Source organism: Dromaius novaehollandiae, chromosome 3, assembly GCF_036370855.1.
Source record: "Dromaius novaehollandiae isolate bDroNov1 chromosome 3, bDroNov1.hap1, whole genome shotgun sequence".
In the NCBI taxonomy this organism is placed as follows: domain Eukaryota; kingdom Metazoa; phylum Chordata; class Aves; order Casuariiformes; family Dromaiidae; genus Dromaius; species Dromaius novaehollandiae.
Window position 1 is genome coordinate 87917610 of NC_088100.1, and position 27967 is coordinate 87945576.

Here is a 27967-nt window from a genome sequence, read left to right on the forward strand (position 1 = left end):
TGTATTTCATTGTTTGTTCACAGTTTGCTTTTACTACTGTATGTTTCGTGAAAAGGGACATTGCTGGGCAGCAAAAGAAATGCTGACTGCTTGTGCTACCCTGGATGCTGAGCTTGGGTGCAAGTGGATCCCTGGAGCAATGGGGTAACTGCTCATGCCCTGAGTGCCATCAAGGATATGCTGCAAGGGACAACTTCCTGAGTACACACTTAGGTTGGAGGATGGCTAGAGAGGAGAGACAGACAGACAGAAGGAAGCCTGCACCCCTAAAACAGGCTGAGAGTCTCCCAAGAGAAACAGGGAGCTTAGGGCAAAGAGGGAACCTGAAGATACACCTCACTGATTTACAAAGCTTTTTTTTTTAGAACCAGAGGGAACTAGACATTGCTCATCCAGTGCAGGGAGCCACTGGAAGACGGCTGGCCTAGAAAACAGACCTGGAGGAAAAAGCCCACCACAAAAGGACACATGCAGCAGTTGGTGATACTTGCTTTCAAACCTTTGTATTTACATCTGACTCAGAAGATCTGCATATTACTTAATACCTTTCTAGTTTATGTGATTTAATATGTGATTGAGCTATGTGCTCTTAATAAACTATAGCTGTGGACGGGAAGCCTTCTAGTGTCTTCAGGCATGATCACTTCCAAGAAAATGTGGGGTAGTCCCTACTCAACACAATAGCCAACTCAGGGTCAAGTAAGTCACACTCTCCAAAACTAATTTAAAGCTTACAATTAAAAGGGAACAAAGAAACAAGGTGATTTCACTTAGCAGCCATATAGTCTCAGATTTCGGCTTTTTCAATGCAGCAACAATATATGGCAAGTTTTACAAACAAAGGAAAATAAAACATGTGGAACAGAACACTTTTTTTAATCATTCACAGCAAACACAGGCATCTTTTCAGGTTTAGGCCGTGTACCTGAACAACGAGAAATACATAGTGTGCGTTGTTCAAAGTAATCTTCCAAATGCAATGTCAGGCATAGGTTTCAACTCATCACGACTTAGGTCTAAAAATTCTTACTTTGGAAATAGTATATGCACCGTACTTGTTTCCTTTTTTCCCCTCAGGACAAGACTTCACCAATTCCTTTCCATAGCAGCAATAATCTAAAATAATCCTGGGCCATGTGTTACACTTGAATGGGGCTTTGCCAAGGCTTCAGTTTAAAAAATTCTGTTACTCACTACTGTACCACCTTTATAATGCACAAATACTTACAATTCATTAATATAATAATATAGGCAATCCCAAAGTGCCATCCATGTGCCAGGCAAGACTCATGAGATTTGTTATGCACCCTAGCTGCTAAATAAACTGTATTATCTACAGAATATTAAGCCATAACACTATTATGCAGTTGTCACTGTGCCCCCAGTCTGATGCATCACCTGGTAAGTAGCCCTCAGTGATCAAAATTTCATGAATACTTACACAAAACTATTTAGTGCAAGGTTTTGTTTCCAGGTTGATACAAATTCCTATTGCTGTAGAAAGCATAAACTAACATCAGGGGTTAAAATACAGTCTATGAGACATGGGTGGCTCCCATTATAATCACGTCTTGCCAGCAGCCTGCTTTCAGTGGCTTCAGACTTTGGGCAACTCAGAGGCAGGCTGCCAGCCACATGGATCATCCTGGCCCTGGTGCAGCCTGTTCCTGTCTGTTGCTGCACATGGCCGTTTCATGCACACCCCAGCAAATCACTTTAAATTCTTAAAGTTAAAATTTAAGATACTAGGTGCTCAGAGTTCTTCTACACTTACCGCTTATTTGGATCTTTTATCAGTAGGCCTGAAAGTAATGATTTTGCATCTGCAGAGAGAGTTCGAGGAAATTTTATGTCCTCCATTAGTATCAGTTCAAAGAGTTTCTCGTGATCTTGGTTGTAGAATGGTAATCTCCCACACATCATTTCATACATGACAACTCCCAATCCCCACCAGTCCACTGCACGACCATAGTCATTATCTTCCAACACCTAAAACAGAAACCAAAACCAGGTGTAAGATCTATGCTATTTCAGACATGATCATTTCAGTCTATTTGGATCGTCTCTTTATGAATGTGTTTTTAAGACTTCACTTCTGCAACACGCAACAAGGATTCCACGAACTCAGATCCAATATACGCAGTTGCAGTACTGACCCATACACTTCAGCTAGCTGACATTTCAGACACATTGGGAACTGTATTGTTACTCCAAGTGTAATGTTCATCAGAAACAAGTAAAATATAAAATTGAGAAAGTCCCCGCCTCAGATGATCATTACTGCATTTTCCCCTTTCGTATGTCCTACTTTACAACCTCTTTTATAATGTACACAGTTTGAGGAAGAGACACTTAATCTACTGGCACTGCTACCTCAGTCAGATTCCTCAGGGAGAGAAAGTGAAACACTCGCCCCAATCGCTCAATTGCTCCCTTTCTCTTTACCCCACTCATAAGAATAAAGACTGAAATTTAGAAACATCTTAATCTTATTAAGGTAAGTTATTTCTTTTTAACTTCTGTTTATATTAAGAGCCCTGAGAACAGATCTCCTGACAGTTCCATTGGGTTCCATTAAGAAATCCAAAACAGCTGGACTGTGCTAATGCACAGAAATATGATTGCCTCCAGTATTTATGTGCCTAAAAGATGACTTACTCCACCGTTCCTCTCCTAGCAGCCCCATCCAGAATTAGAATAAGGAATCTAAACAATATGTCTTTAATACATCTACATATTAAATTATACAAATAGAGACAATATAACAGCAGACTATATCTATAATGAAACCATAAGCAGTAAGGGAACTGAAGGGTACTGCGTGTGTGTGAGTGTGTGATTCAGATGTTCCGTAAATTGCTACTAGCATATCATATCCTTTCCTTCAAAAAAGATGCAACGATTAGAAGTTAATAACTGGTAATACAGAAGTCATGTGCCTAAATTGCTAATATCTGCTGCAGAAAGATATATTAAAGAGGCAAAACCAATAAATTTCAAACTTTAATAGTAAACAGTAGCAGAGAGTAGAGAAATGCAGCTAATCCCATTGGAGTATATTTATAAGGAATTCTACAAGATTCCTGTGTCATTAAAAGGTAGATTCTTACAGGCAGCATGAGTGATTAAAAAAAAAAAAAAGAACGAATTCACAGAAAACACTTTTTGCAACGCAGTGAACATGCAACCAACAAAGCCAAGATCTTAGCCGTGTTCAAACAGGATGTGGACACACAGGACCAATCACTTCTCTATATATCCTAGCAAAAATCTGGTGGTGTGTAGTAAGGCCTTCAGGCTTTAAGGACTAAGGCAACCCTAACCAACACAGATCAGAAATAAATTTTTCTGTGAGCACATTATCTTATGACTTTCTAAACTGTGTAAGAAGACTTCCAATGATTTCCTCAGAAGCAAGGGCAGACCCAGCCCTCACCCACACAGGGACACGAAGCGGCCTCACGCAATGCAAGCACATGCGCGCTACCCTGGCCAGTCCTAGTGAGGGGCGCACAGCCCTTTCATCCGCCTCTCCTTTATCTCCCCCCGTAAACCCAAGCCTGTTCTGAAGCATCTGGTACATGCTACTAGCAGAAACAAAATACAGTCTGATCCAGGATGGCAATTTTGACAATACAGTAGTAATTAACACAGTCAAATTCAGTCTTCACTATCCTTAAGGAATAGTAGAAGAAACATGATGAAAAGAAGTGTATTACGAACCCCTCTTGTGTATGTAAGATTAAAAAGCATAAATATTAACACATTAACACATACTATTTACAACTGTGCCAAAACACAGAGACTCGTTACATCATTGATATTTCCAAATAAAGAGTGAAATTTGGGGAAGTGTAAAATACAACAAATTATCTGAATAAGTACATATGACAAAACTAACTAAAATAACTCCAGCATTGTAAAATTAATTAAATGTTTTATGAGTTTGAGCATATTGCAAGCTATTTGCTGAAAAATTGTATATGAAATCTGTGACACTTAACATCTTAAAATCACCATGCCTTCAGCCACAGAATAAAAGCATTATATATTTTTCTATTTTATGTATTAGCACTGTTACCGTTTCTCCTATTTTGTACTGTTGGCTAGTCTTTTCTTTTGAAGCTAGCAAAATAAATAAAATTGTGAGGCAGGGGTAGATTCTTTTTACAACAGGGGATGTGGTTTGAATGTGTGATTTATAAAACAGGCAATGGGAAGATAAAACCTTTCATTCTCGAACAAGGCAAATCACATGGCCAATAGCTGAAGCGAACTGTATCTGGGGCTTTACCTAATTTATGCAGGACTTTACCTAATAATAATAAAAAGTATGAGCAACCTTTTGCTGCATTCCCACAACAGCAACAAAACAGTGGTACAAAGAAAGAGCCAAATGTGATTTTTAACCTCTTTTTACATAAAATCATAAAAAAGCATAAAAGCTGGATTAACTGCCTCCCGAACCCGCATATCACCAGCCGGGTTCTCATCCCCAGCTGGCAAAACTGGCAACTCTTTATTTTTGTTTAAATACCTGGTTTACAGCCAGCGAGAGAAGCAAGAGCATCAAAAGGGTTTAGTTCAGGCAAAAGGAAAACAGTCCTGAAAAGCATATAAATAAAGAATAATGCATCTCAGCTGATATTAAAATAAGTGTAATAAATCTATGCATAATGCACCAAACATAAATATACACAATTTTTTTTCTTTAAGTCATGCCTATTCCTCCTGGTGTTAAGCACCTCTCCAGTATTTGCAGACTGTGAGAAGTCAGTGGAAGTGCTGGAGCCCAGTAACTCCTACGATCAAATCCATATAATGAGGGCAAGCATGAGAACATGTTCATACACACCACTCTGGCACTACAGAATCCTTTTCAAATAATTATTGGATTTTAGGGATTTAATTTTAATTATAGTGAAACGTAAAGAAGCTTCAGCTCAGTGCTAGAAGAAACATGACACAGTTGCATGCTTGGTACCTATGAGTAATCCACTCTTTTCTCTACCATGAGATGGATACCTGCTTTCAGGAAATCCTTCTTAGGCCATGAAGACAGGAGGTGAGCAATAGCTCACCAATGCCTGCCCCCGCACAGACTCATTGGAAGTTTGCACGGACTTTGCATACTGCCCTTAAAAACTGCCTCCATCATTTCCAGCCAATTCTTGTCCTCCTGTATGGACACAACAACCTTTATTTAGATGAACACACTGTCCTAACAACCCAGTCCCTTCAAGGTCACAGCAAAAAATACAGCAGGCCCACCAAAATCAATGCACAGGGCACAAGCTGAACTATTCTTCTACCTGTTAGAAAGCAATATATTAGTATTTTCTGGGGGTACCAAACAGAAAAATTGCACAGAACAAGGATGTTACAGAAAAAGCAACTCTACTGAGTACCTACTCCCGTCAGCTGTCTCTTCATGAAGTAAAGATGAAATTACATGCTTGCTTCCCCAAACTTTGTTTCAATAGTCAAATCATTCAGGTATATGACTTCCCTGCTTCATATGTGGTTTTCCAAAAATCCAAACAACCTAGTCAAGATCTGAATGAGGTTTTAGGAGATAAGAGGTCTAGTGTGATTTGACTTCAGTGTGTGGGTAACATTTATATTCACTCATCCCTGTTTTACACTATTGCATCATCACTGTACTCAAATGACTTCCCAACGTCTAGTGAAGTAGGAGGTAGGCTGACTGAGGTTCATTTTGGATAATACCACAGACTATACAAGAAAAAAATCAAAAAATGGCCAGCAGTTTTATTAGTTAAGGGCAATTTCATTCCATTTGTTACTTAGGCTGTAGTTCAACAACTGCTTCTTTCAGATATGGTGCCACCCTAATTCATGCTCTCGTTCCTGTTCCCTCACCATACTTCACTTACATTGCTAAAACTGTGCAACGCACTGGATCAGCGACTAGACTGGTATTAAAAAAGTTAAAATCTTGTTTCACCCAGGGTTATTTTTAACCTGCATTAAGTTTTCTGACCTAAGTCACAGAAGTGGAACATCCAGGGCACGGGGGGCTTAACCCGGCATTGACGCAGCAAAAAATGCTTGCCAGGCTCTGCCCTGCGGCTCTCAGTGCAGAAGTGACGCTGACACTCCCAGCTATTCCTGCACACATACAGCTGCAATAGCCATTCTCCCTTTATGGGAAGAATAAGGGCCGGATTCTCTTCCCAACTTTTATCTCTTTAAAGCATTCTGGCAGCACAAAGGGCTCCAAAGTAGGCATAAATTAATTTCTGCATTTAAACTATTGCATTTTTATGGGCTTTGATGTTGCTCTAAAACATACACCTACATCTGTAATAATTAAAAGACGACACTGTCTGAGTTTATATGGATGCTTTAAAAAAAGTCTGCACAGGTGTTACAAAGGTTTGTATTTTTCCAGTTTCAGATAAACACACAAGAGGTTAAGTAACATACACACTCTCTAACAACCAAGAAACATTAGTCAGGCATCTGCTTCTAGGCATATGAAGGTACTTTATTGCTTTTATGGATGTTTTACAGGCACCGGACAATATTATCATTTCAGCCAAGGGAACGCTATTTATTTACATTAAAACTTTCATTTATATTGTGCTCAAAAGGCACCCAAGCACAACTCTTACATTTATTTTCTACAGAGAGCTCAACACTAACTATAACAGCATTTGTTTCATTAGTCAGGAACTGTATTTCAGGGCTATCAAATCTCAAAAAATTTGACACTAAAAATACAGAAAACAACTTCATATTTTAAAGCATCTAGACAGTACATATACCATTAAATATAGTCCATGCCACAGCTCCTCATGCCTTAGAAAGCCATTCCCAATTCTTTTTAAGATTTACTGGGACAGCAAGGATTACCAACTGCAACAACAACAACAAAGTATGCTATAGTGACTCCACTGTCTGCTTGCCCTTGGGGGGTTCTGGCAAGTATGATCAGCCAGCAGCAGCAATGACCAAGTGTGTGATGGGGTGGTGCTTCACAGACATAGCAAAGTCCATCAATCCACGCATGCACAATTCACAATCCAGTTCACAAACTGAATTTTGCTTTCATGATGACTAAGGCTGCACCAATACATTGTCATGCAGCGAAGATCACAGTAGTACAAATGTGTCTTGCCCCTCATTCAATTCATGTCGCTGACAGATAACTACAGTTCAGACAAAAATCTTCTTGCATTGGCATTTATTAGCAAAAAGCAATCCTCTAATACTGCTCTCCACTGCTGAGAAGTCCAGTGTTATGGATTAGAAAATAGTAATAAAAATTTTAGTGCCACTGGAAGTCTGTTTTCCAGAAAACAAAATTAATCAAAAAGAGTTCTTCCTCTACTTCATTAGTAGTTGCAGATTTTCACGATCAGGCTTATCAATCTATACATTACCAAGTGTCTTGTTTCAGGGGACATCACCCCTTTAAGAATCAAACATACAACCAACCCAATTTGATGTTCATTCAGTTTTTATGGTAAAATCTAGTGAAAATATATCTCTTATTATATTGGCTATTTCTTCTGTAGCTAGGGCCAAAACCATTTTAAATGCATTTACCACAGGAACATTGTTCATGAATGTCCATTGGGTTGTTATGTACTACTTTCCTCTTCTGGGCTGCAGCAACTTGAGACACATTTGCAAAGGTTTATTTATAAGGGCTTGGGTAGAGACCTGGGAAGCAGGTGACTAAATGAGTCAGCCAAAGATAAGTCAATATACATATATGCAATGCTTTTATAGGATTTTGTCAGAGGAAACTTTTTTTTTTTTTTTTTTGAAAGTTAGCAGTCAGTATAACAGGTGAAATCTGGGAGCATCTCAAATCAATTATATATTTAGCCTTGACTTCAGTGAAACTACGGTTCTCTGGTATTTTGAATGATAACAGAAATGGTACACTGGGCAAGGAGTGACTGCCTCAGAAACAAATTGAGCCAAAATTTAGAAAATCCACTAATTCTACTTTTCCAATGTCTTCTTGAAAATAAACATCTCTGATAAGCAGCCTCTCAAAGATTTTTCTGATTGTCCATTAGAAATTCACACAACTAACAAAAGTACTTCCAACAGGTCACCAAAAGATAATTAGCTGCTACAACTTCCAGACTCCACAAACATAGACAAATATAGCTACAACCTTGAAAATGAAAGGCTTCGTACAACTCATTGTCGGTCTGCTACAAATGCTTGTTACTATTGGGTTTTATCTTTAAAAGAACATTATCAAAACATCATTTCCGTACTTTGTGCTAGATAACCAAGACAACTTCTTGGAAAGGCCATTATATTTTTGACCTAGTTACGGTTTCTCTTAATACATTAGATATAGACATTCTTGATAGGACATTACAAATAGTTTGTTGCTCAATCAATAATTTTGGCGGAACAGATGGGAAAAGATTTAAACATCTAAACAAACTGTCTGCACACCTATGTTGTGAAAGAAAACTGAGAACTTGGATACACCAATGTACTGTTAATTCAAGGGGAAAAAACTGTTTTCAATTAACCTTACAGTTCAGGTGGAGTGTATGTTCCTTAAGCATTCCTACTAACCCTTCACACATTTTTATTGCTACAGTTGTTGGTCTGCTAACAAATATTCACCCACATATTATTCAACAAAAGTTAAAAAGTATATCTGTTAGAACTTTATATCAAATGTGGTAACCGCTGCAACAATGAGAAGGTATATAATCTAATACTAATGAACAAAGGTAATACACATTTCTTTATACAAACAGACATTAGAAGAAAGCTATGATTGCCAGTTATTATATAATTTAGATACTATAACTGTATCTTCATATGAACAGGGAAAGCATGACTGCTTTTACAGTTAAAATCACTTGAATGGATACTGATTGCTTTTATTCTACAGAGCCGAAAAGAAAAAATGTCAAGGTTGTAAACATTCTGGGAAATAGATACCCGAGAATTCAGTAAAAGAAGAAAGTTTTCTATTACTGCCCTGTTTTTTCAGGTAGTTTTTCTCTATTTTGGAATAGTCAGTGTGTTCAATCTCTTACAAGAAACTAATGTGACTTCAACCGAATTCAAAAGATAGAAGAAAAGTTAAGCTATTGCACATGAATAAAATATCCTAACAAAGGACTCTAAGACATAATTGGCAACACTGACCTACCCCCAATTAAAAAAAAAATCCTCAAAAGTAAAACCTATTCAATGGACAAAAAAACCAATAAGGTAATATATCTCTATTGTAGAATTAACAGACAGCTTTCATAGAAGAAGGCAAGAAAAAACAAAAGATTCAGTCTGCAGAAACAAGGCATTTCTCTCTGATGTCTTCACCAGTTTGGTACCATTGTGAGAAAAACTGAGAATCTATTCGTAACTCAATTAGCACTGCACTAGCAGTAGTCTCCACAACGTGCACTACCATACGATGCAAGACTTGTGTGAGAAGTAATAATGATAATATTGTGTTACTTCTTTCTGGTTGCTCGCCATTCTAGCTGAAAAGATTTTGAATTTTACCAGTGTTAAACAGCATTGGTTCAGCTTTTGTTTATCTTTCATTTCTCTCAGAAAAACTAAAGACTTTTAGTGAGACAGAAATAGTATTTGCATTGATTAAATGAAACAATGAAAAAATGCGTTAAACTTACAATGTTATTGAGACAGTCTTTATAAGAAACTTGTACCTTTTTTTTTTTTTTAACACAAAAAGGCTTTCTTTATTAGAAGATTGCTCTCTGCTTTGAAATTCTCGTTTGACTATAGCAGTTTATTTACAGGCAATGCGGAGCTAATCTGTTTTCTAGTCTTTTGTTTGTTTTATTATTTTTGCATATTTGTTACATCTTTCCCCTTGAGAAGTCTGATACTGCATGTGGACAATTAGTTTTTGTGTCTGGTGAGATTAGCCAGATTGCATGGAAATTCAAATTCATGTTACATCATTGGTTATCTGCTTCAGGAGAAAGTCTAACTCTTGTGCTAATGTATCTGTTGTTGCAGCAGCTCTTCTGTATGTGTAACTGAGCATTAGTTTCATACTCTCATCTAAATGCTCTCTGTCTTTTGATCTTGATGGCGGTGATCTTGACTGCAAACAAATGATGTTTTTTCTAGTCTGGATACCCTGCCTTGTCCACGTTCCATCGCATTCACCTCAGGGCCCTGTTGGTAATGCCAAGTTGCCAAAAATGCTGGAATCGAAATTACTAACATTTTTGATGACTTAGGCATATAAGATGACACAATGTGGAACACTAAAGGATAGTAAGTGATAAAAAAACAGAAAAAAGACCATATTTGAATTTTCATGAGGTACTAGCATTTCAAGATAATACAACTCTTTGCATTTCCATTTCCTTTCAAATAAAAAATAATTTGGTACTTGGAATTCTGGTGTAAAGAGAAAATTGTGAAATCCCCATAAATCAGAAGGGAAAATATTTTCAGGCATAGACACTCTTCCTCCCCCCACCTTTCCCCAGAAATAAAATATAGCCAGATCTACAATAGACAGCTGTTCAAGAGCACATGCCAACATTAAGCCATATTTCCACAGGTAAGATAAATTCTGTTGTGCCTCTACTAGGAAGCAGATTATACATGAAACAGATAGGTAAACAGAGAGTAAACACACTAAAACTATCCCTTTGAAACCAAAAGAAAATTAGTTAAGCAGAATATATCAACACAACAACACTGTTTTGATACTGAACAAACTAAACTTACTTTAAGGGAAATGAGTACAAGCTGTTAGAAGTTGAGGTTTTTTTGGTTTTACAGAAAAAAAAACTTACAAAAGCAAAATGTTCTGTGCCACCATGAAAGAGTTATGTCTCATACTATGTGTTAAGACAAACATGATAGGTGATACCTACTTGATTATCAAAAGAAAAAATAATTATGGCATCAATTTTCCTAGGATACTTCCCAATTAAATATTCAACAGATTAGTTTTTAATTTATGAAGTAAAATATATCTCATCCACTGAAATTTTATTAAAAGAATCCTTGTTTTGTTTATAACTCAACAGATACTTATTTTAAGACCCTGTTAAACAAATGCAAGGGAATAAGCAAATCCTAATTCCTTGTACTAGGGTAGGTCCTTGTACGTAATGGTTTACATATAAAAACTGATCCCATTTTTTGATGGTTACACCCTGTATACTTACTCAGCTTTACATTTGCCTGTACGACAAAAGAGGTAATTGTGCCTGTTACAGATTAGCTCTATGTTATACATGTTTCCCAGGAAAAACATTAACATATACATATTTATTTAACATTGTAAGAGGAGGGGTAAAATCTTTTTGTGACACTGGAAGTAAAATACTCTCACAATCTACAACAATACCAATATTAGATATTAAAGAAAGACCCTCTGGCAGCATTCTTCAAGCATGGAAAACAACTGATTTGAATGCATCTTTTTAAAAGGAATAAAAAAATACAACTTCCACCTTTTAAAGTCTCTGCCTGATAAAAATTAATATTCTGTATTTGGACAAAAGAATTCTATTGAATATACATTCACAAATATACATTGAACGCTAGTAGGTTCCATTTCTTTTTAACAGTAAAGTTGTGGGGGGGGAGTTGCCAGTCTATTTTGTTCATTCTAACTTGGCGATCAAAGATTTTTATTTTTACACTATTACAGAAGTGCATTTTTCTAGGTTTCCAAAACCACCTTATTCAACCTTCCCCATCTGTCACCATCTGCTTCTTTTTAGCATGTACTTTTTGTGTGATCACATAAGCATGTGAAAAATAACTAACATTCAGATGATTGTCTGCTGGTACATTTGAGGACTGGGCATAATAAAAGTGAACTGCCAAAACGTACTTAACACTTCTAATTTTGTTGGGTCTTGCATGTGAGCTACATTTGATTTTCAAACTGTTTTACAGTTGGAAAGTTGATCAGGTACTCTAACTCAACAGTAAAACTGAGACTACGTAATTAGCTCAGCACTAAAAAGATTATATTCAATGAGAGGAACAAAACCCAGAAATCCATCCACAGGAGTTCACACACTCATCTTGACAGAATCGATCTGCACCATGTTGCCAGAGGCAGGATAAGACGCTATAAAGAGCCTACACCTGGATGGTCACAACCTGCGTCTTTGCTAAGCCGCCGAAGGACAAGGAATAAAGGACTCCCATAATTACAGCGATGTATGAAATCTCATGGAAAACCAGGAGGAGCAAAGAAACTAAGACAAGAGTAGAAATGCATAGAAACACAATGCAATCCCTTAATAATACAGCTAATACTGCTTCCACGTGCAAAATAATTGGAAATTGCCATCGAGGTACAAATGTTGGATGGCGGAAGTGTCAGCTTCCAGAACTCTGTCATGCTTCAGCATACCATTTCTGCATACTATGCACTTCTTAATAAAGCTAATAAAGTCTGTAAAAAGAACAAAAGAGGTATGAAGCTAGAGAAACAAATTACCTCCCACTCTCCAAAAATATATTAACCTCCCTCTAAGAGAAATTCATATATGAAATTCTTTTTGTCTTGTTAGAGCACCACTACAGGCCTCTCAGACCTGTAGCAAAACTGTTATGAGCCATAATACAAATATATTTATACTACCATAGACAATTTGGGGGAGTTCTCATTAGTCCTTCAAAAAAAAAAAAAAAGAATAAACACAAGTGAATACCTCACCAAAAATAAAAAGAAGGCCAATAACAACAGAAACTACCCTTTCCCCCAAATAAACCCCCAAAGCCACCAACGATCAGGCTTTATTAATGACTGCCAGTGGTAACTAAATAGGATTGAGAATTTGCTCTCTAGAGCATGATGGAAGACAGAGCAAAAGTTTCCTTTGCACCGTTTCTGCTAACAGTATCTCTAGAGTTCCAACTCTGAAAGTTCATGCTGCTTTTAAAGCCCTGTGAACGCAAATGCCATCTAACATCTCAACAGCTACTTTCCCTTAATTTGTCCTGTTTTCCACAAATTCCTCTTTTCTCCATTCACCTTTGTATCCAGTAGTTCTAGAGCTGGAAAATAAGGGCACTTGCCCATTATTTATAAAGCACTAAAAAGTTGCCCAGAATTTCAAAAAGCACATTGTTTAAGTGCCTGAAATATCTTTCAATCCAAATGAAATTTAAAAGAAAACTGGATGAGCCACTACAAAATTCATTCTGTCCTTCAGTTCTGCTATATTCCTAACCAAACGATTCTCCAGCTCCTCTTTATTTTAAGTTGGTCATCTATTTCTACTGCCTTTCTTCTTTCACATCTCTCTCTGAAAAGCACTCTGTTTCTATTAAGAGAAAATTTGCAAAATAAAATAATTGTCTCCTTTAGTCAAGCTCAAATCCCTTTCCTGCTCACAACTACATTTTTCCACCATAAGAAAAAGCTTTTCATCTCTAAGCCCTGTTTTCTGGCCTGTCAATCTGCCTATAAATCCATCTGATTCATTTTTTGAATTCCTTTTACTCTTGTTGTCCTCCTCCTTATTTTATTCAAATTCTTTTCCCTCTTCCACTAAAAAAATTCTCTTGGATATAGTATCCATACAGTAGAGAACACCATGTTCTCTGCTGCGTAACAAGCTGGTCTTTCTTAAACCCTCTCTTTAGCTAATCTCTCTCAATAGGTATCATAGTGTCCATGCTTGCTTCAGTTTGTCCATGATGTTGGCTATTTCCATCCACCTCTTTGCAAACAAGCACCTTCATCCTTTTCCCTACACCTGAAGGAACTCTTTGATAACATTCATATTGCTACTTCTCTCTGCATTAAAATCCCTCTTTAAGACTCTCCTTTGCTATGATAACTGCAAAAACTTAAAACACCAACTAACCAGTACTCTCACCGCATTCCTGTGGTTCCCTCTGCTTATATCAATTAGTTCCGACTCATATCTGGTAAACTGTGGTAGATCATCTTATTCTCAGCTAGACAAGTTACCAAACTGCCTCTGGCAAATATCCTGATCCAATACAAGCGTTACAAAGAATTAAATAAATATATAACTGCACCAGTGACAAAATGCTTTTCCTGCCTCTATGACAACATCTTATAATCTGCATACACCACAACATTCCTGGAAAATTCAACTTCCATTCCCCTAGAAACATAGCAAAATTTTTTTCCTGCTATGAAAAAATCTTAAGATTAATTACGCTGATTTGGCAGGGCCTTCCAACACAGGGCACCATGTCCCCTTGCTGAATTTCAGCCACTTTCAATGGCAAGTTCTAGATTTTGGGTCAGCCATACATCATTTTACTCCTCCAAATTAAAAGCTGAAAGTGAGAAATAAGGTGAAATCTGGGGAAATACAGCTGCTGCTTTTTGACAAAAGAGTTTTATCCTTTATCTCTCTGATGTAAAACTCAGGAAAATAATTGGTTTCATATGATCTTCCTCCCATTTCTATAAAGGTAACAGAGAAAACATTTACCAAACAAGCATAGTGTACCACATCTTAAGATTTCCATCATCTCCACTGGTCTCATTTTCAAGCAAATCATAAGACATGCTGATCTTCTCATGTCTATGGACAAAGGGTATGAACCTACTTTGGTCTTATTTATTGCCATATATTTTTAAATGATAACAAGTTAGACAAATTATATTGAAATGGTCTCGCTTTTTTTTAAAAAAGAGAAGACTACAGCTTTTCTTGAAGGAAAGTGTTCATCTATCTACTCTGTACTTTTAGGCTGATAAAAATTAGCCAGGTCCTACCACCTCACCTGTTATTAAAATATACCTAAGTATCTTTGATCACCTGCATCTATGAAGAGTCATTTGACTGATGATCCATGAAGTCCCTTATAGTCTAGTTCATAGCCAAAGCATCTTTTGTCCTGTTGTTAAAAAGATGAAGATCTACAAAATGAATACATGGTATTTCATGTTGTATCTTCTGTGTGACACCAAAAATCAGTACCACAGTGACTACCTTATTATAGATAATAGTGTGCACTTAGTCCTAAGGAAATACTTTGCTAATCCATACTTGAAGTGAAATGCAGACAGCATCTTGCTGAAAAGTGTAATCTCATATAACAAATTACCCCTGTAAATGATTAGAACTACAATACCTTTGATTTCTCTGCACAAGAGGCTTCATTTCATGAATATTCTTTGATCCTTGATGATCAAATGAAAACTATCAAAATCCACACTGCTTTTAAGTGCCACAGGGTATATACTATCACAAGTAATTTCTCAATTTTATTCTTTCTTTTCTTTATTAAGCAAGTGACACTCTATGGAAAAGTCACAAGGTCCCATACTGCCTTTGCCATTGCAAAAATTGCGAAAGAAATATTTTGGTTTTTCTGTAAAAATTCAAGAAGAGTATATCTCCATTTCCTAAATGGGATTGTAATTCATCTCTTTCACATTTGATCTATCTTTATTCTCTGGCATCACAGTGATCTCTACTGTGATAGCATACTTTGAAGGACAACAACAGAAAGAGACACCTAAGAAGCCAAAGTCTTTTCTTCCTGAAAAATTACTAAGGAATGAAAAGTTATTAAATATTTTATATCTTTCAAATGGGGAATACTGCTAAATCTTAGAACAGGAGGAAATGTTAAGCATTACCACTACACCTACATAAAAAAGAGGTCTGCATTAATTGTATTGCAGAGGATAAAGGTATTCTATTATTTATCAGATAATCAAATTATTGTCAAAAGTCTACAGAATTTCACAAATAAAAAAAGCTAGTTACAGCTGGAATTTTTCAATAATGGTGGCTGAAATGTACATTCATATTGTAAACGTATATAAGCCCTACTATTTGACAATGGCAAATATCTTCTTCAGAGAATGCATTCATTCCCTACTACCTCTTATGCTTGGAATGTGACTATGTGAGACAGAGCACACCTAATGCCATCTTAGTTTTCTTCGAACTGTACAATACTGGGGTTGGATTATCGTGAAAGATTTGGACAGGACAGCGGGAAAGGAATGTACATGTGGAACACCTAGTTTAAAGCCCTGGACACCTCTGTATCGGCACAGCACTTAGTGAAGGTATTGCATAAACTTCCAGGTAGGTGTCAGGAACAATAAATCAGTGGCTGTGCGGAAAAGTAATTTGAGCTCCAATGACTAAAGTTGGCTCCAACCTGGCAATCTCATAAAAGGTTTTTTATGTAGTCGACTCTTCATTTGATCTTTACATGGACAAGGACATTCTTCTGGATCTGCCAGATATTAACACAGTCAGTCTCTGGTCCTATATGAAAGATCAGGCCCTATCAATGTAAAAAGAAAGAGCCTGTTCAAAACAGGATGGGAAGGACCATGTCGGTCTCAAAAACGTAAGGTTTGTGGGGAAAACACAGCAAGAGGTAAGCTTATTTTCAGATTAAGAGTCGTTCCAATAACACCTTGGGAAAGAATTCTGTATGGATCCACAGGGACACCTTCACCTGAAAGAATGTCAGGCCAGGAGGGAATCCACCTTACACAGGCTTAGCTACTTCCCATTCTTCTGTTGGAAGCAATTGTAATCTGGCTTTCACAAAAAGATGCAATAGCAAGCAGTAAAGCACTGGTCCAACAAGCATTCAGAGAACCAAGTACAAATTCTTGTCTGGAACTGAATCCCTAACTCCTTCCCAATTCCCTTAAGAAACCATGGAATGCAAAAGCATAGAGGTTTCACCTAAAAAGAAAACGCTAAGGCACCTCTCAAGCTAGGTGTAGATCTCTGACAGTGCAACAGTTCCTGGGTCAGTTGCTTCCTGGCTGACAGACAGGTGCCTTGGACTACCCTGAGTGTTACACAGTATGCTACCATAGCATACTGTGTAACTCCAACCAACTTGTACATGGCATACTGCACCAAATGGCCTGCAGAAGGGAAGCAACCATCACAACTGACCTAAACGAAAGAGGAGGATGCAAAAGTATCATTAAAGGACAGCTACTGAATGGACCTCTCCACTGAACTGGAGAGTATCTGGCTTCTGAAGAAAGGCTGAAGAGTACCTGCATATACATTACACTTATCATGGCTGAGCAGAACGTAAATATATGCTGCCATTTGTCTTGGGGTAAACAAGCAGGAATTCACCACGGCAACAGGATAGAAGTTCAGCCATAACATTAGTTCTCAAGATCTGCATGAAAATAGATACAACTGTCTCTCAGGTTAGCAACTATCCAGCAGTGCATTGGTAAACACTATTACAGCAACAGAGAGTACCAAGGGAAAGCTTTCTTTTTTGTAGCTGTGTTCATATATTGCTAACTTCACCCTTTTAAATACTAACGTGTGGATAAAGGCACTGAGTCTTCCTATGCCATATTGATATCTGTCATCCCTTCTAGTTTTGGCTAAAAATGAGTGTGCCCTAAAACCTTTATCTCTAAGGTACAAGGGAATGAGTTCTATGGCTCCCAGAGCCAATGAGGTATCAATCTCCTACAAGACAGATTTGTACAGGATGGATCTCCAAAAATACTCATAACGGGAGGTGGAGGAGAGAATGGGACTGCCAAAGAACAGAAAGGCAAACTGAATCACATAACTTGTGGAAAGTGTCTAAAACCCAGAACGATCAATTGCCAAGTTTGATGGATGACAGCAAACGTTTCCAAAAGTGAGATATGGAGAAGCAGACAAAAGAAACCGAAGAGGATATCTGTGCTTTTTGAGAGTGTTTTCAGGACTGCTGATGGGAAAACAACGAGGGGGTGAGAACTGGCAATGACCACTGTAGTCTATGCCAATGATAACAGTACCATCCCTTGTGCTGTTCTAGTTGCTGGAACAAGTTGCTGGGGCTGGAACACAGAAGAAGTGGCTACTGTACCAAGCAAAACAGTTGCAACGACAACTTCTAAGCAGCTGTGAGAAAGGCTCAGAGCACGTTAAGAATGGCTCTGGAATCCTTAAAGGAGAGAGATGTTGAGTATCCGTGCACTAAACAGGAAGGAGACATCACAAATTTTTAAACAGGAGAGCAAAAATCCGTATCCAAGTCTTCCTTGGAATCTATGGGACGGAGTTTTGCAAAGGAGACCAGATATCAGCGAGTTTATCTTCAAAACTAGAGCAACTGATGACTTACCAACAGCTGTAATGAACAAACACACTTTACCAAACAAAATTACTTTGGTACTTCAAATCTGTAGCCTGAGAGCATGAGTGCTCAGATTTTGTTTTGTTGCTGAAAGAATTAAGGAAGATGGAACCAGATGGATGAAGAGAAATGTAGCGTCTCCTAAGAATACTGATTCTTTCTTTATAGTAGGAGAAAAAAAAAGTATCAAAAGGATCTAAAATAGTTTCATTAACTGTAAGTGCCATTTTAAACTCATAACAAACTATGAACAGTTTCAATTTCCTCCTAGAACGCAACTTAAGGAGACTATAAATTTGCTTTAAGAAATTTAGAAACAGAATCCTCAAACCTGATCATCCTAACTTCTTGAGCACCAGCCAACAGTATCCAGAAGGTGATGTGCATCAGTCAGTTTCCTTGACACCCCTTAATTGTAAGGTTCTGAATAAGGTATCGAAGGCAGTCTAAAACACCTTGTTGAGATAGGGTCCAGGGCTTGATGCTGCTACCCAGGATTCACTATTCCCAGAATGAAGAGGGCAAAGAGCCAGACTGAATCAGTGCTTCTCTGTCTCCTTCCTTTAGTCTAAGGCACATTTTTCTTCAAAGAGACATGGAATTGAGACTTTCTGGTGGTGCTGAGTTGCTGCAAAAGAATGCTTCTTAAAAAAATGGTGGGACTGAAGGACCTTGTCAACCCCTTTAAGTTGCCTAGAAAGTATATCAGCATCAGATGCGTACTATGTCAGTGTTCCTTGCACAAAAACAACAATGGACATAATGGCTTATTCAGGATATACAGAATCCTTGGCATTAAGTAAAGAAATAATGCTCTCTCTCATTTCAGTACTAGAGCTGCGTTTGGCAACCCAAGAGGAGAGGCAGAACGACATCTGCTAGCACCAGTCAGCACAGTTGACTGAAGTCAGACAGGACAAGAACCAAATGTTGACACCTTTTTTTCAGTAGGCATCAGTGTGAGAGCTGACAGCACTGATACTGTAGCATTTGGGTAACTTGAGTCTCCTCAGCAGATCTTAGCCAGATGAGAGCTGTGAAGGGAATCAAAACAAGGTCCGTTTGTCCATCTTTTCGGCAGTCTCTGAAAAGAATGATGTTTAGCGCTCTGAGTGTTGGCCAGTGATAAAGGTAGGGTGGCATATTCTGGGATGCAACCTGGGCATACGTACTGGGAAACGGATAGTTCTTGATGCATGCCTCAACCAGGTCTGAGGTTGATACATTCACCGTTTTTTAGCAGAAACACCTAAAACGTCAGCTTCCTGCATCTAGGAGTTTGGACAAAACCAATCAAGCTCAGTACCTTCCTGTTCACCCTTCCCTCCATTAACGCTGCATAAACACTAGCTATATAGCTCAGTTAAATAGATTCATATGTTCCAAGTGACAAGGGAGCTGGAAGATTATTTCTGAAGAAATTATTGGAAGATAAAAGCTTCAATGAAAGACGGCAAACATGAGAAGGAAAATGTATGTTAAAGGCCATTTTAAAGGCTAAGAAGCACAGCATCAATATAGGTACAGACTATCACTAAAAAGAAAGACTAGTAGTCTATACAATTCTGAATAAAAATAGCATAGTATTAGTTGCAAAATTAATCAGTCAGTTCTTTGATGAATTATGATGAACAGTTTTCATCACACAAACACTATAGTCTACAATTACATGAAAAATAAACATTTTATGCTGTATTGCAAGAATATATTCTAAATCATACCTCAGGTGCCAGGTATTCTGGAGTACCACAGAACGTTTTCATAGTTGCTGCATCTGTGATCCCTTCTTTGCAAAGTCCAAAATCTGTAATTTTTATGTGTCCATCTTTATCCAACATTAGATTTTCTAACTGTGTATTGGGGAAAAAAATGTTCCCTTAGTATTTCTTAAAAGGAAAGGCTGATGCATTACATCAAATTTTTTTTAAAAAGCTATGAAGCTATTGCTCGTAATGCAACATAAATAGTCTATAATTTACAACACTTAGCAGCATCTACTGTTATACCACTTAAACAATTATTTAATACTATTTTACAAGTTATAATAGTAAATCATAGCTCAATGAAACCATGGCCTTTCAGTTTGAAGTTTAATATGTTTTGTGCATCTTCCACAGAAAGCAAGCAAAATCACTTTCTAAATATTCTCAAGACATAATTATACAACTTAAGATTACAATCATGACTATCATTCAGTAAGACTTCATAGGTTTACTCTGCTGATACATGATCTTCATTTACGAAGATACATTTTACTTACTGTACCATCATTAAACGGTTAATATGTATCCTCCAAAAATACCATTCTTTGAAAATAAATCCTTAAAATATTTGCATCTTCCACAACCTTTTCAAGAACAAAAGTGGGAGAAGAGAGGCTACTGATGAAGAAAAATTGTTAGGTAAATTCCTCCTTATGCACTTGCAAAAGACTGTAATTCATATTTCTCTTGAATAGTACCATTTGTATGTGTACTTATGGATGCTTTGCATTTGCTTTTTAAATAAAAAATCCTTGCTTTGAAACGTGAAAATAGAATATAGCCTGTTAGGAAATATTTAAGGAACAGGAATGAAAACTACTGCAATATTTACTGAGCACCATCTCAAAAACGTGGCTAACATTACTTTCCCACAAGCTTTTTGGATAGGCTATTAGCAATAATTTTAATATAGATACAACTAAAAACAAGTAAAACATACTTCCGAACAACTTTTCTCAACAATGAAGCGTTGTTTTCTTATTATAAGGTATATACTGAAAATGCCAACAAAGAACAATGATAGGGTCATCTTCCTAACCCTGCATAAAGCCGGACAGAGTTCAAAGGTGTTTATTTCCCTTTGAGTGAAATAGCTTCATAAAAGAAGATGCAGGTAGATGACATGTGTAATGGAAGATTTATAAAGTGAAATATCTCTTTCCTTATTATTTAGAATTTAAACTTGATATCATGACCTATCATTCCTTGACCAGACAATTTCATATTTTTCGAAGATGTCACAGTATTCCATGTCATTACAACAGATTCTGCTATAGTCAGGTAAACCAGCATTTTGGGTTTTGTCTGCTTTCCTGAGCAAGACTTGCCTGCAACTGCCTCTTTCTCTTCAGTTACTCTAATGGAAGTACATAAATGAACTGGAGTAGTGCATATGTGTAATAGAAAAACATAATCTCTCAAAGAATTAAAGGCTTTTTATAGGAATAAAATAGAATTTTATTTCCCTGCTGCCTCATGGAATTTAGAGGCTCTTCCTACATAAGTTAAGTTGAAAACGGGCATTTTCCATGGAATTTGGTCACACACAGAGTACCTGCAGCATAGTACATAAGGAGCTTCAGGTGACAGAGGAAATAAGTATCACGTCTTACGAAAAAGCAAAGCAAAAAAATGCAATCAAACAAAAATGTTCTTTCTTCTTTTCTTCCCACTCTATGCACAGGCAAATCTATGAACAACTACATTCTAGCATTATGTGGCTTTCCTAAGATACATAAGACAAAATAATTTTCAAATTAAGGCTGAAATTCTACTTGTAGTGTTTTAAACTATTTTAAATGTTCTTAAATCACACAAGAACATACTACTTGGGTGACATAAACAGCATACGGTCACATTTTGCCACTTACCAATTTCCATGATTTGGGGACATAAAGAAAAATATTTGAGGTTCTTGTTGAAATCTGATTTAAGTTGTAAGTAATGAAGAAAAGGATCAGAAGTTTGTAAATCTCCCTCAGCTGGTAACATTAGGGTATGCCATTTCTTTTTCTAATCAAGTTAAAGTCAAGGAACATATCTATCTATAGATTACTGTATCAAAGTGGCTTCTCCAGTATCACCTACAACTTTACACTGAACACAGGAGTTTTTTCCCCATTAACTCTGCATAGTGTAACTTTATAATTACTTTGCGTTTGTCCCAATAGTCTCTGCAAAAACAAAAATTTGATTACTTTTTTTCTTTCTTTCTTTTTTTTTTTTTTTTTTTTTTTTTACCTTGAGATCACGGTACACAATCTTTCCAGAATGCAGATAGTCCAAAGCAGAGACAATTTCTGCACCATAGAAGCGTGTGCGGTCCTCTGAGAACACCCGCTCTCTCGACAAATGGAAAAACAGCTGCAGGGTAAACAGCAGGGACAGGATTGTAATAATTACTGATTTAGTGGGGGAAATTAACACAAACATAAAACACCTCTCATCACCATATTGTGATGATAGATAGTATACTCTCAGTGGACACTCAGCACTCTTAGACAGCAGCTGGCTTATCTTTTCCAGGTTTCCAAAGGGAGAAAGCGAGCTGTTAAATCAGCGTTTTAATCAATATACCAATCTTGTTTAAGGCATTCTGCTTGCTACTCATTTAACCTTCAGTTACCAGAGGAAAAAAAAAAGTATGCAGCAGCATCATTCTGTACTTCTCCTTCTACCACTTCCTCACATTTTTATTTTAAGCCACCGAGAAGTATCATTAAAATACTGAGGCACTGGTTCTGTCTCAAGCTTTTCAGTAATTTAGTAATTTATCTTTGAATTGAAAAAATGTCTAGCTCTTAGGTAGACTTCAACGGAACAGGTGAATTTTTACAAAAACACCTACATAATGCTAACCTATCCCAGTCATTAGAAAAAGCAAACAGACAACTTTTTAGGGCTTATAAAAAGGAATCTCTATATATTGCATTGTTAAGATTATATTACTTTGCTACACTGCATACATTTCTTTGGGTTTTTTTTGTCTCCTTCTCAAAACTTCATAATGAACACAGTACTTTGCAGACACTTCTTAAACTGAAAAGGATTAGTAATTAAGTATTTCCAATAACTTCAGCTGCAGTGAAAATGTATAAGGTGAAGCTGAAGTTCTGTAATGTTATCAGCTTCTTGTCAGATAAAGCATCATTTTCAGGACCTGGAACAACACAGAAAACTAGAATTTAGCTATTTAATGCAAATTTACTTGGAAATGGACAGTTTCATTTTCTGTGTTAAGAAAGCTTGGGAAGTCTTTAAACAAAGATTAGTAAGTATATTTCTGTATTCTACATAAGACAAACTGGACCTTCTTCATTACTCCTTCAAGTTAGGATGGTTTTTTTTTTAGTACAAGAGCTAATGATCAACAAAACAGAAATACAGAAAATAGGTTCATTTATAAATTACATACAGACAAGGAAATCCACAGCAACAATGTATATTTTTCAATTTCATTCCTAAAAATATCAAGTAGTTGAGAAATCCAAAATCACAGGCTATGTATAAAAGAAAGAAACAATAATGTGTTTGGTCTGTTATTACCACTTTACATTTATTGGAAATTTACACTGCTAACATGGCACAGGGCAGCTTAAGAATTACTGCAGTTATTTTCATTGTGTGAATTTTTGAAAAGGTAATTACACAGTCCTACGAACATTTAAAGTCAACTTCTTCCCTGACAGCCATACCTCAAAAAAATATTTATTACTTTCTTTTGAGCCTAAATAAACCAAGCCTTCTGACTGCCTATATTTGTATAAACAGAGACTTCATGGTAAACTGAGAAACTGTAGTTTAACGTACATTCAATTTAGAGAGAATGCTTCATTTATATTCACTGCATCTGCTTTGCTTGTTCAGCCTCTTCTTGAATGCTCAGAGCCCCTGTATAACACTGGAATTCCTGCATGACAAAGTATCAGGATTTTGTAGGTATTTCAATTGCTTCTGCTGCTTGTTTCCCTCCTTAAGGACCAATCCCTGATTGTGTCATCACACCTACCTGTAGTAAACTGCAGTCTGTACTGACTGTCCCACGGCTTAATTGCCAGCATAAATTAAAGACACATACCATCTAAACAACTAACAGTCTGTTTTTGTCTCATATATTACAAAATCGGGGAAAGAGTAAATATATTTCTAATATTTTCAGTTTTTCCACACCTCTCCCACAAAATATTTATTTAAATAGACAATAAATACTGTTAAATAATTAGACGTTCATCCAAAAAAGCTAAATGCTTTTGTGTAATTTATGCACTTATGCCTGTTTTGTGATCTCTTTTACAAGAAAAAGAGCTGTCACCCTTTTTCAGAGATTTTTGATAGACTCAAAATAATTCAAAATAAAGAGCAGCTTTCGATCACCTTTTTAGGTGTACACATAACAAATGTATTCCATAAAGTTATGACATAAAGTTTAGTTTGCCCTACATTCATATCTGTGCAAAACAACTATTACAATTTTCTATATGCAAAGGAGGCTAATCCAGTAGCTGAGCAGCAAAACCCTGGAAAAATCTGAAACCTCAGGATACTTGTCAGCAACAGATATATTACTTTGTGTAAAAAGAATCCCGATTTGAACCTGACAGTGGATAACTGCAGTAGACAAAGCCGTTTTTTGTTAATATTTCTAACAAAATATTACCAGTATTCATTCAAAACACTAACTTCAGAGTACAATGACCAGTTAGAAACAACTAGCAATAGTTCTTTGTTTGCCAAGGAGACTCCAAGTCAATTTATTTTAATGTCATATCTGACACAGATTCATAAGCCCAAGGAAGATTACGAGCAACTAGTGTGCCTGCTTGATACCAGCAGGTCCAAATGCCCTTCATCGGTGACTCAGAAAGCAGACACACATAGCTGAATCAATCCTTAAGCATTTCCCTCACATATGACCAGATGCAAAAATAATAAGCACCTTTTTGACATTATCGTGGCTCAGAAAGAACGAATTATCAAACAAGAGAGAGTTTAAGTGAACGAGGGTCAATGATGGCTCTCCTGAGCAAAGAGGTGAGTTATTCTCCCGGAGCTCTTTATCCACTCGGGCTGCTGGAATTGCTCTGCTGTTCCCACAGCAGCTACTCAGCCCCCACAGACTGCAGCTTGGTGCAGCACATAGAAAGCAAAACCAGCTGTAGACTGTTGTGGTCAAGCCTCTGCTCCATATGCACCTGATGGGCCGGCATCAGCATGGCTATGGACCACTAAAGATGTCCAAGGCAGACATCTCTATTCGTGAATCAGAGCCCCGGAAAAAGTTTTAGACATACACAGGTTGTGGCGTCCTCCTTCCCAATCTATATTTGTGACTAACCATGTGTGAAACAGTAGGGACCTGAGGCCTTACTCACCTGAGAAGTAGAGCAGGCAACAGGTCAGAGAGCAAATATGGACTATTTTGTGACTAAGCAAAACATTGCAAGTTTAACATTACAGTCATTTGTTATAAACATTGTTCATACTACTACAGCACCTAGCAGAGTTATTATCAAACCATATATGCTAGTTTTGAATGAAAAATATATTTAGATATAAATGTATGTTAAAATTCATACACTCGGATACATGCTAAAGATTCTAAAGTAAACTTAAAAATCGTAATAGAAAAACTTAACTCCATGAAACTACACCAACTTTTTCTCTAAAAATGTACAGAATGACATTTATTAGATATCTTGGATTTCTTTCCAATTCCACAGAGAAATCTTCATCAGCTAATTATTTAGTTGGATTGTTGTTTTGGAATGATTATGCCACCAGGCTGCTTTTAAAACTGCAGCAACAAGATTTGATTTATTAAATCAGGGAATGAAAAGAAGAAATCCGATGGAAAGTTAGGAGAAAAGCTTCATATATTTGCATTATTCATTGATTTACAGTTATTAAATATGAGATAAATTCATTGGAATAGCAATAGAAATAGATTTGGCACATTGTGTGCATTATTTTTTTAATGGTATACATTAACTGTAACATCCAAATACATATAAATAAGCATATGACAGTGCTATAGTTATGGTGAGGACTGTAGCTGTAAATTTGCTGGTATGTCTTCATTTAAAAACTGTACAACAACATTGCCATGATATTTTTCTAATAAAAAGTTTTAATGGAAAAATATTAACAAATAAAACCACAAGTCAAATATGAGAGTACATTCAACTGCAGAGCCAAGCATACACACTGCCAAACATGTAAAAGATCCAACCCTATACGCATCAATATGTTAAGCTTCTACAGATGTTAGTGAGAACAGTTAGTGTGTTGATGCTTGCATGACTGACTCCCGCTATTGCCCAACAGGCTTGCTCAGCTCTGCAGTTAAACACACTTTATATTTGACTATTGGTTTGATCCTTTTGCAGTAACAAAGTGACCTCAGTGTCACTTGCAGTAGCAGCCTTGAAACTTTTAATTATTTGATTACTTTTCAGACTTTATGCCTCTTCTAGGCAAATTCTTACCCAAAGAAATATAGGCACCTTATTTGGGGCTGTAAGAATTTTAGGAGAAGGAATATACTCTCTCTTATGTAGAGTTCAGGAAAAGAAAACAGGACACAATACAAATAAAATGATGACGTTTATAACAATATTCAGTTATTTTTCATTAGATATCTTGTAAATCCTCTGTATTTTCTTCTAGACACTAATAGCACTTGTTCAATTACAACAAACCATTTGGTTCTTTCCTGTCTAATGAATAGAAATAAGAGCTGTGGAAAAAAAAAGCCAAGTAGAAGGGAAATTCAGAATTATGGTGTGGAGAAACCATCTGAATAAATTTTAGAGTCTAATTTTATTATGCAGATAATTACCAATTAAGTCTTGTAACAGAGTATAGAATTTGGAATTATCCTGAAAGTGCAAAACGCAGAAATTAATCAACTTATTAATCAACTTAATCAGTGTATTCTGCAGAGTAATGTATGTAATAAATTCCATTCTTGAAGCTTTTAAACCTTTATTGCAAAATACTGGAAATTAAAAATGGAAAACATATACTCCCAAAGTATTCTCTAACAAAGAGCCATTCTTATCATACCATTTTTATACAATAGTTCATACCATTTTGTGTAGCCTAGGATTTTGGGGAACATTGTAATATACTATTAGCTTGCTGTATTCACATAGTAATCAAAATTATATGGACTATAAAAGGAAAAATAGACAAATCAATACTTGCAGGAAAAGCATCAATACAGCCTTATACTTTTTCTCAAATTGTTAGCAGGACAGGGACAGCAAAAGATGAAGGTAAATGAAGGATTTGTTTTTGGTTTTTTTTTTTTTTTTTTTTTTTTTTTTTAAGTAGCCTGTGCTTGTCCATAAGTACTGATAGTTTTGTTATTTGAAAATATTTACATGAACATTCTACATTTTGAAGGAAAAGAAAGAACATAGAGTTTATCACGTAAAATTGCAGGTACTTGTTTACCGCACATTGATAAAATACGCCATTTCAAAGTCTTGAAAACAGAATTAGGTCATCTCAACTAAGCCAGATGAATGGGATTTTTTTAAACTAAAATCAAAGTTCAGTGTCTTGATGCTACTTTAATGTAGCTTCTTCAGGATCACAAAGCTATGGAGAAGTAAACACAATGCTGCAAGTACCCTCCTAGCTCTATCTTGCAACATAGTTTATAGTATCTGATTTTTCAATATTCTTAAATATTAGAGATCAATAGACATTGCTAAATATTTCATCCAGAGTCCAACAGCAACACCAAAAAAAGAAAAAGTAAGCTTTCAGCCCACAACAAAGATTTCAAGACTGAAGACAGAAGAAAAGTAACTGTAAAAGTTGTCAATATAAAAAAAAATACACTCCATATTTCTGTGCCTGAATGATTTGCTTGGAAAAAAAGAAAAAAAAAACCTCTAATGCTTTGCTTTTATATATTTAGCTACAGAAAATACTTTTTTAAAAGGAAGTCAAAATAAAACTGGGTAAGTAAATATTTTGTACACAGTAAAAAAGCACACACATAGATCAGCAAAACAGAAGCAGTTACACTTCATTATAACATGCTCACTTACTAGCTGAGCCTAAGCAATATGAAGTTACATAGGCAAGGG

The 27967-nt window shown here is 36.5% G+C and overlaps 1 protein-coding gene across 12 annotated transcripts in view; it reads right to left on the reverse strand.

Moving 5' to 3' along the window:
• Window positions 1–27967, reverse strand: part of AKT3 (AKT serine/threonine kinase 3) — a 159624-nt gene that overhangs the window by 19553 nt on the left and 112104 nt on the right. For 11 of the 12 annotated variants that reach the window (XR_010388483.1, XM_064509402.1, XM_064509397.1 and 8 more), the window contains 3 exons: window positions 22107–22229; window positions 19824–19952; window positions 1775–1989 (listed from right to left, as the gene is read on the reverse strand). Coding sequence is in view for 11 of the 12 variants with exons in the window: in XM_064509402.1 (XP_064365472.1) it covers window positions 1775–1989; window positions 19824–19952; window positions 22107–22229 (467 nt within the window). In the remaining variant the exon portion in view is untranslated. The remainder of the gene's footprint in view (window positions 1–1774; window positions 1990–19823; window positions 19953–22106; window positions 22230–27967) is intronic. The other variant, XM_064509409.1, reaches the window with a different exon arrangement.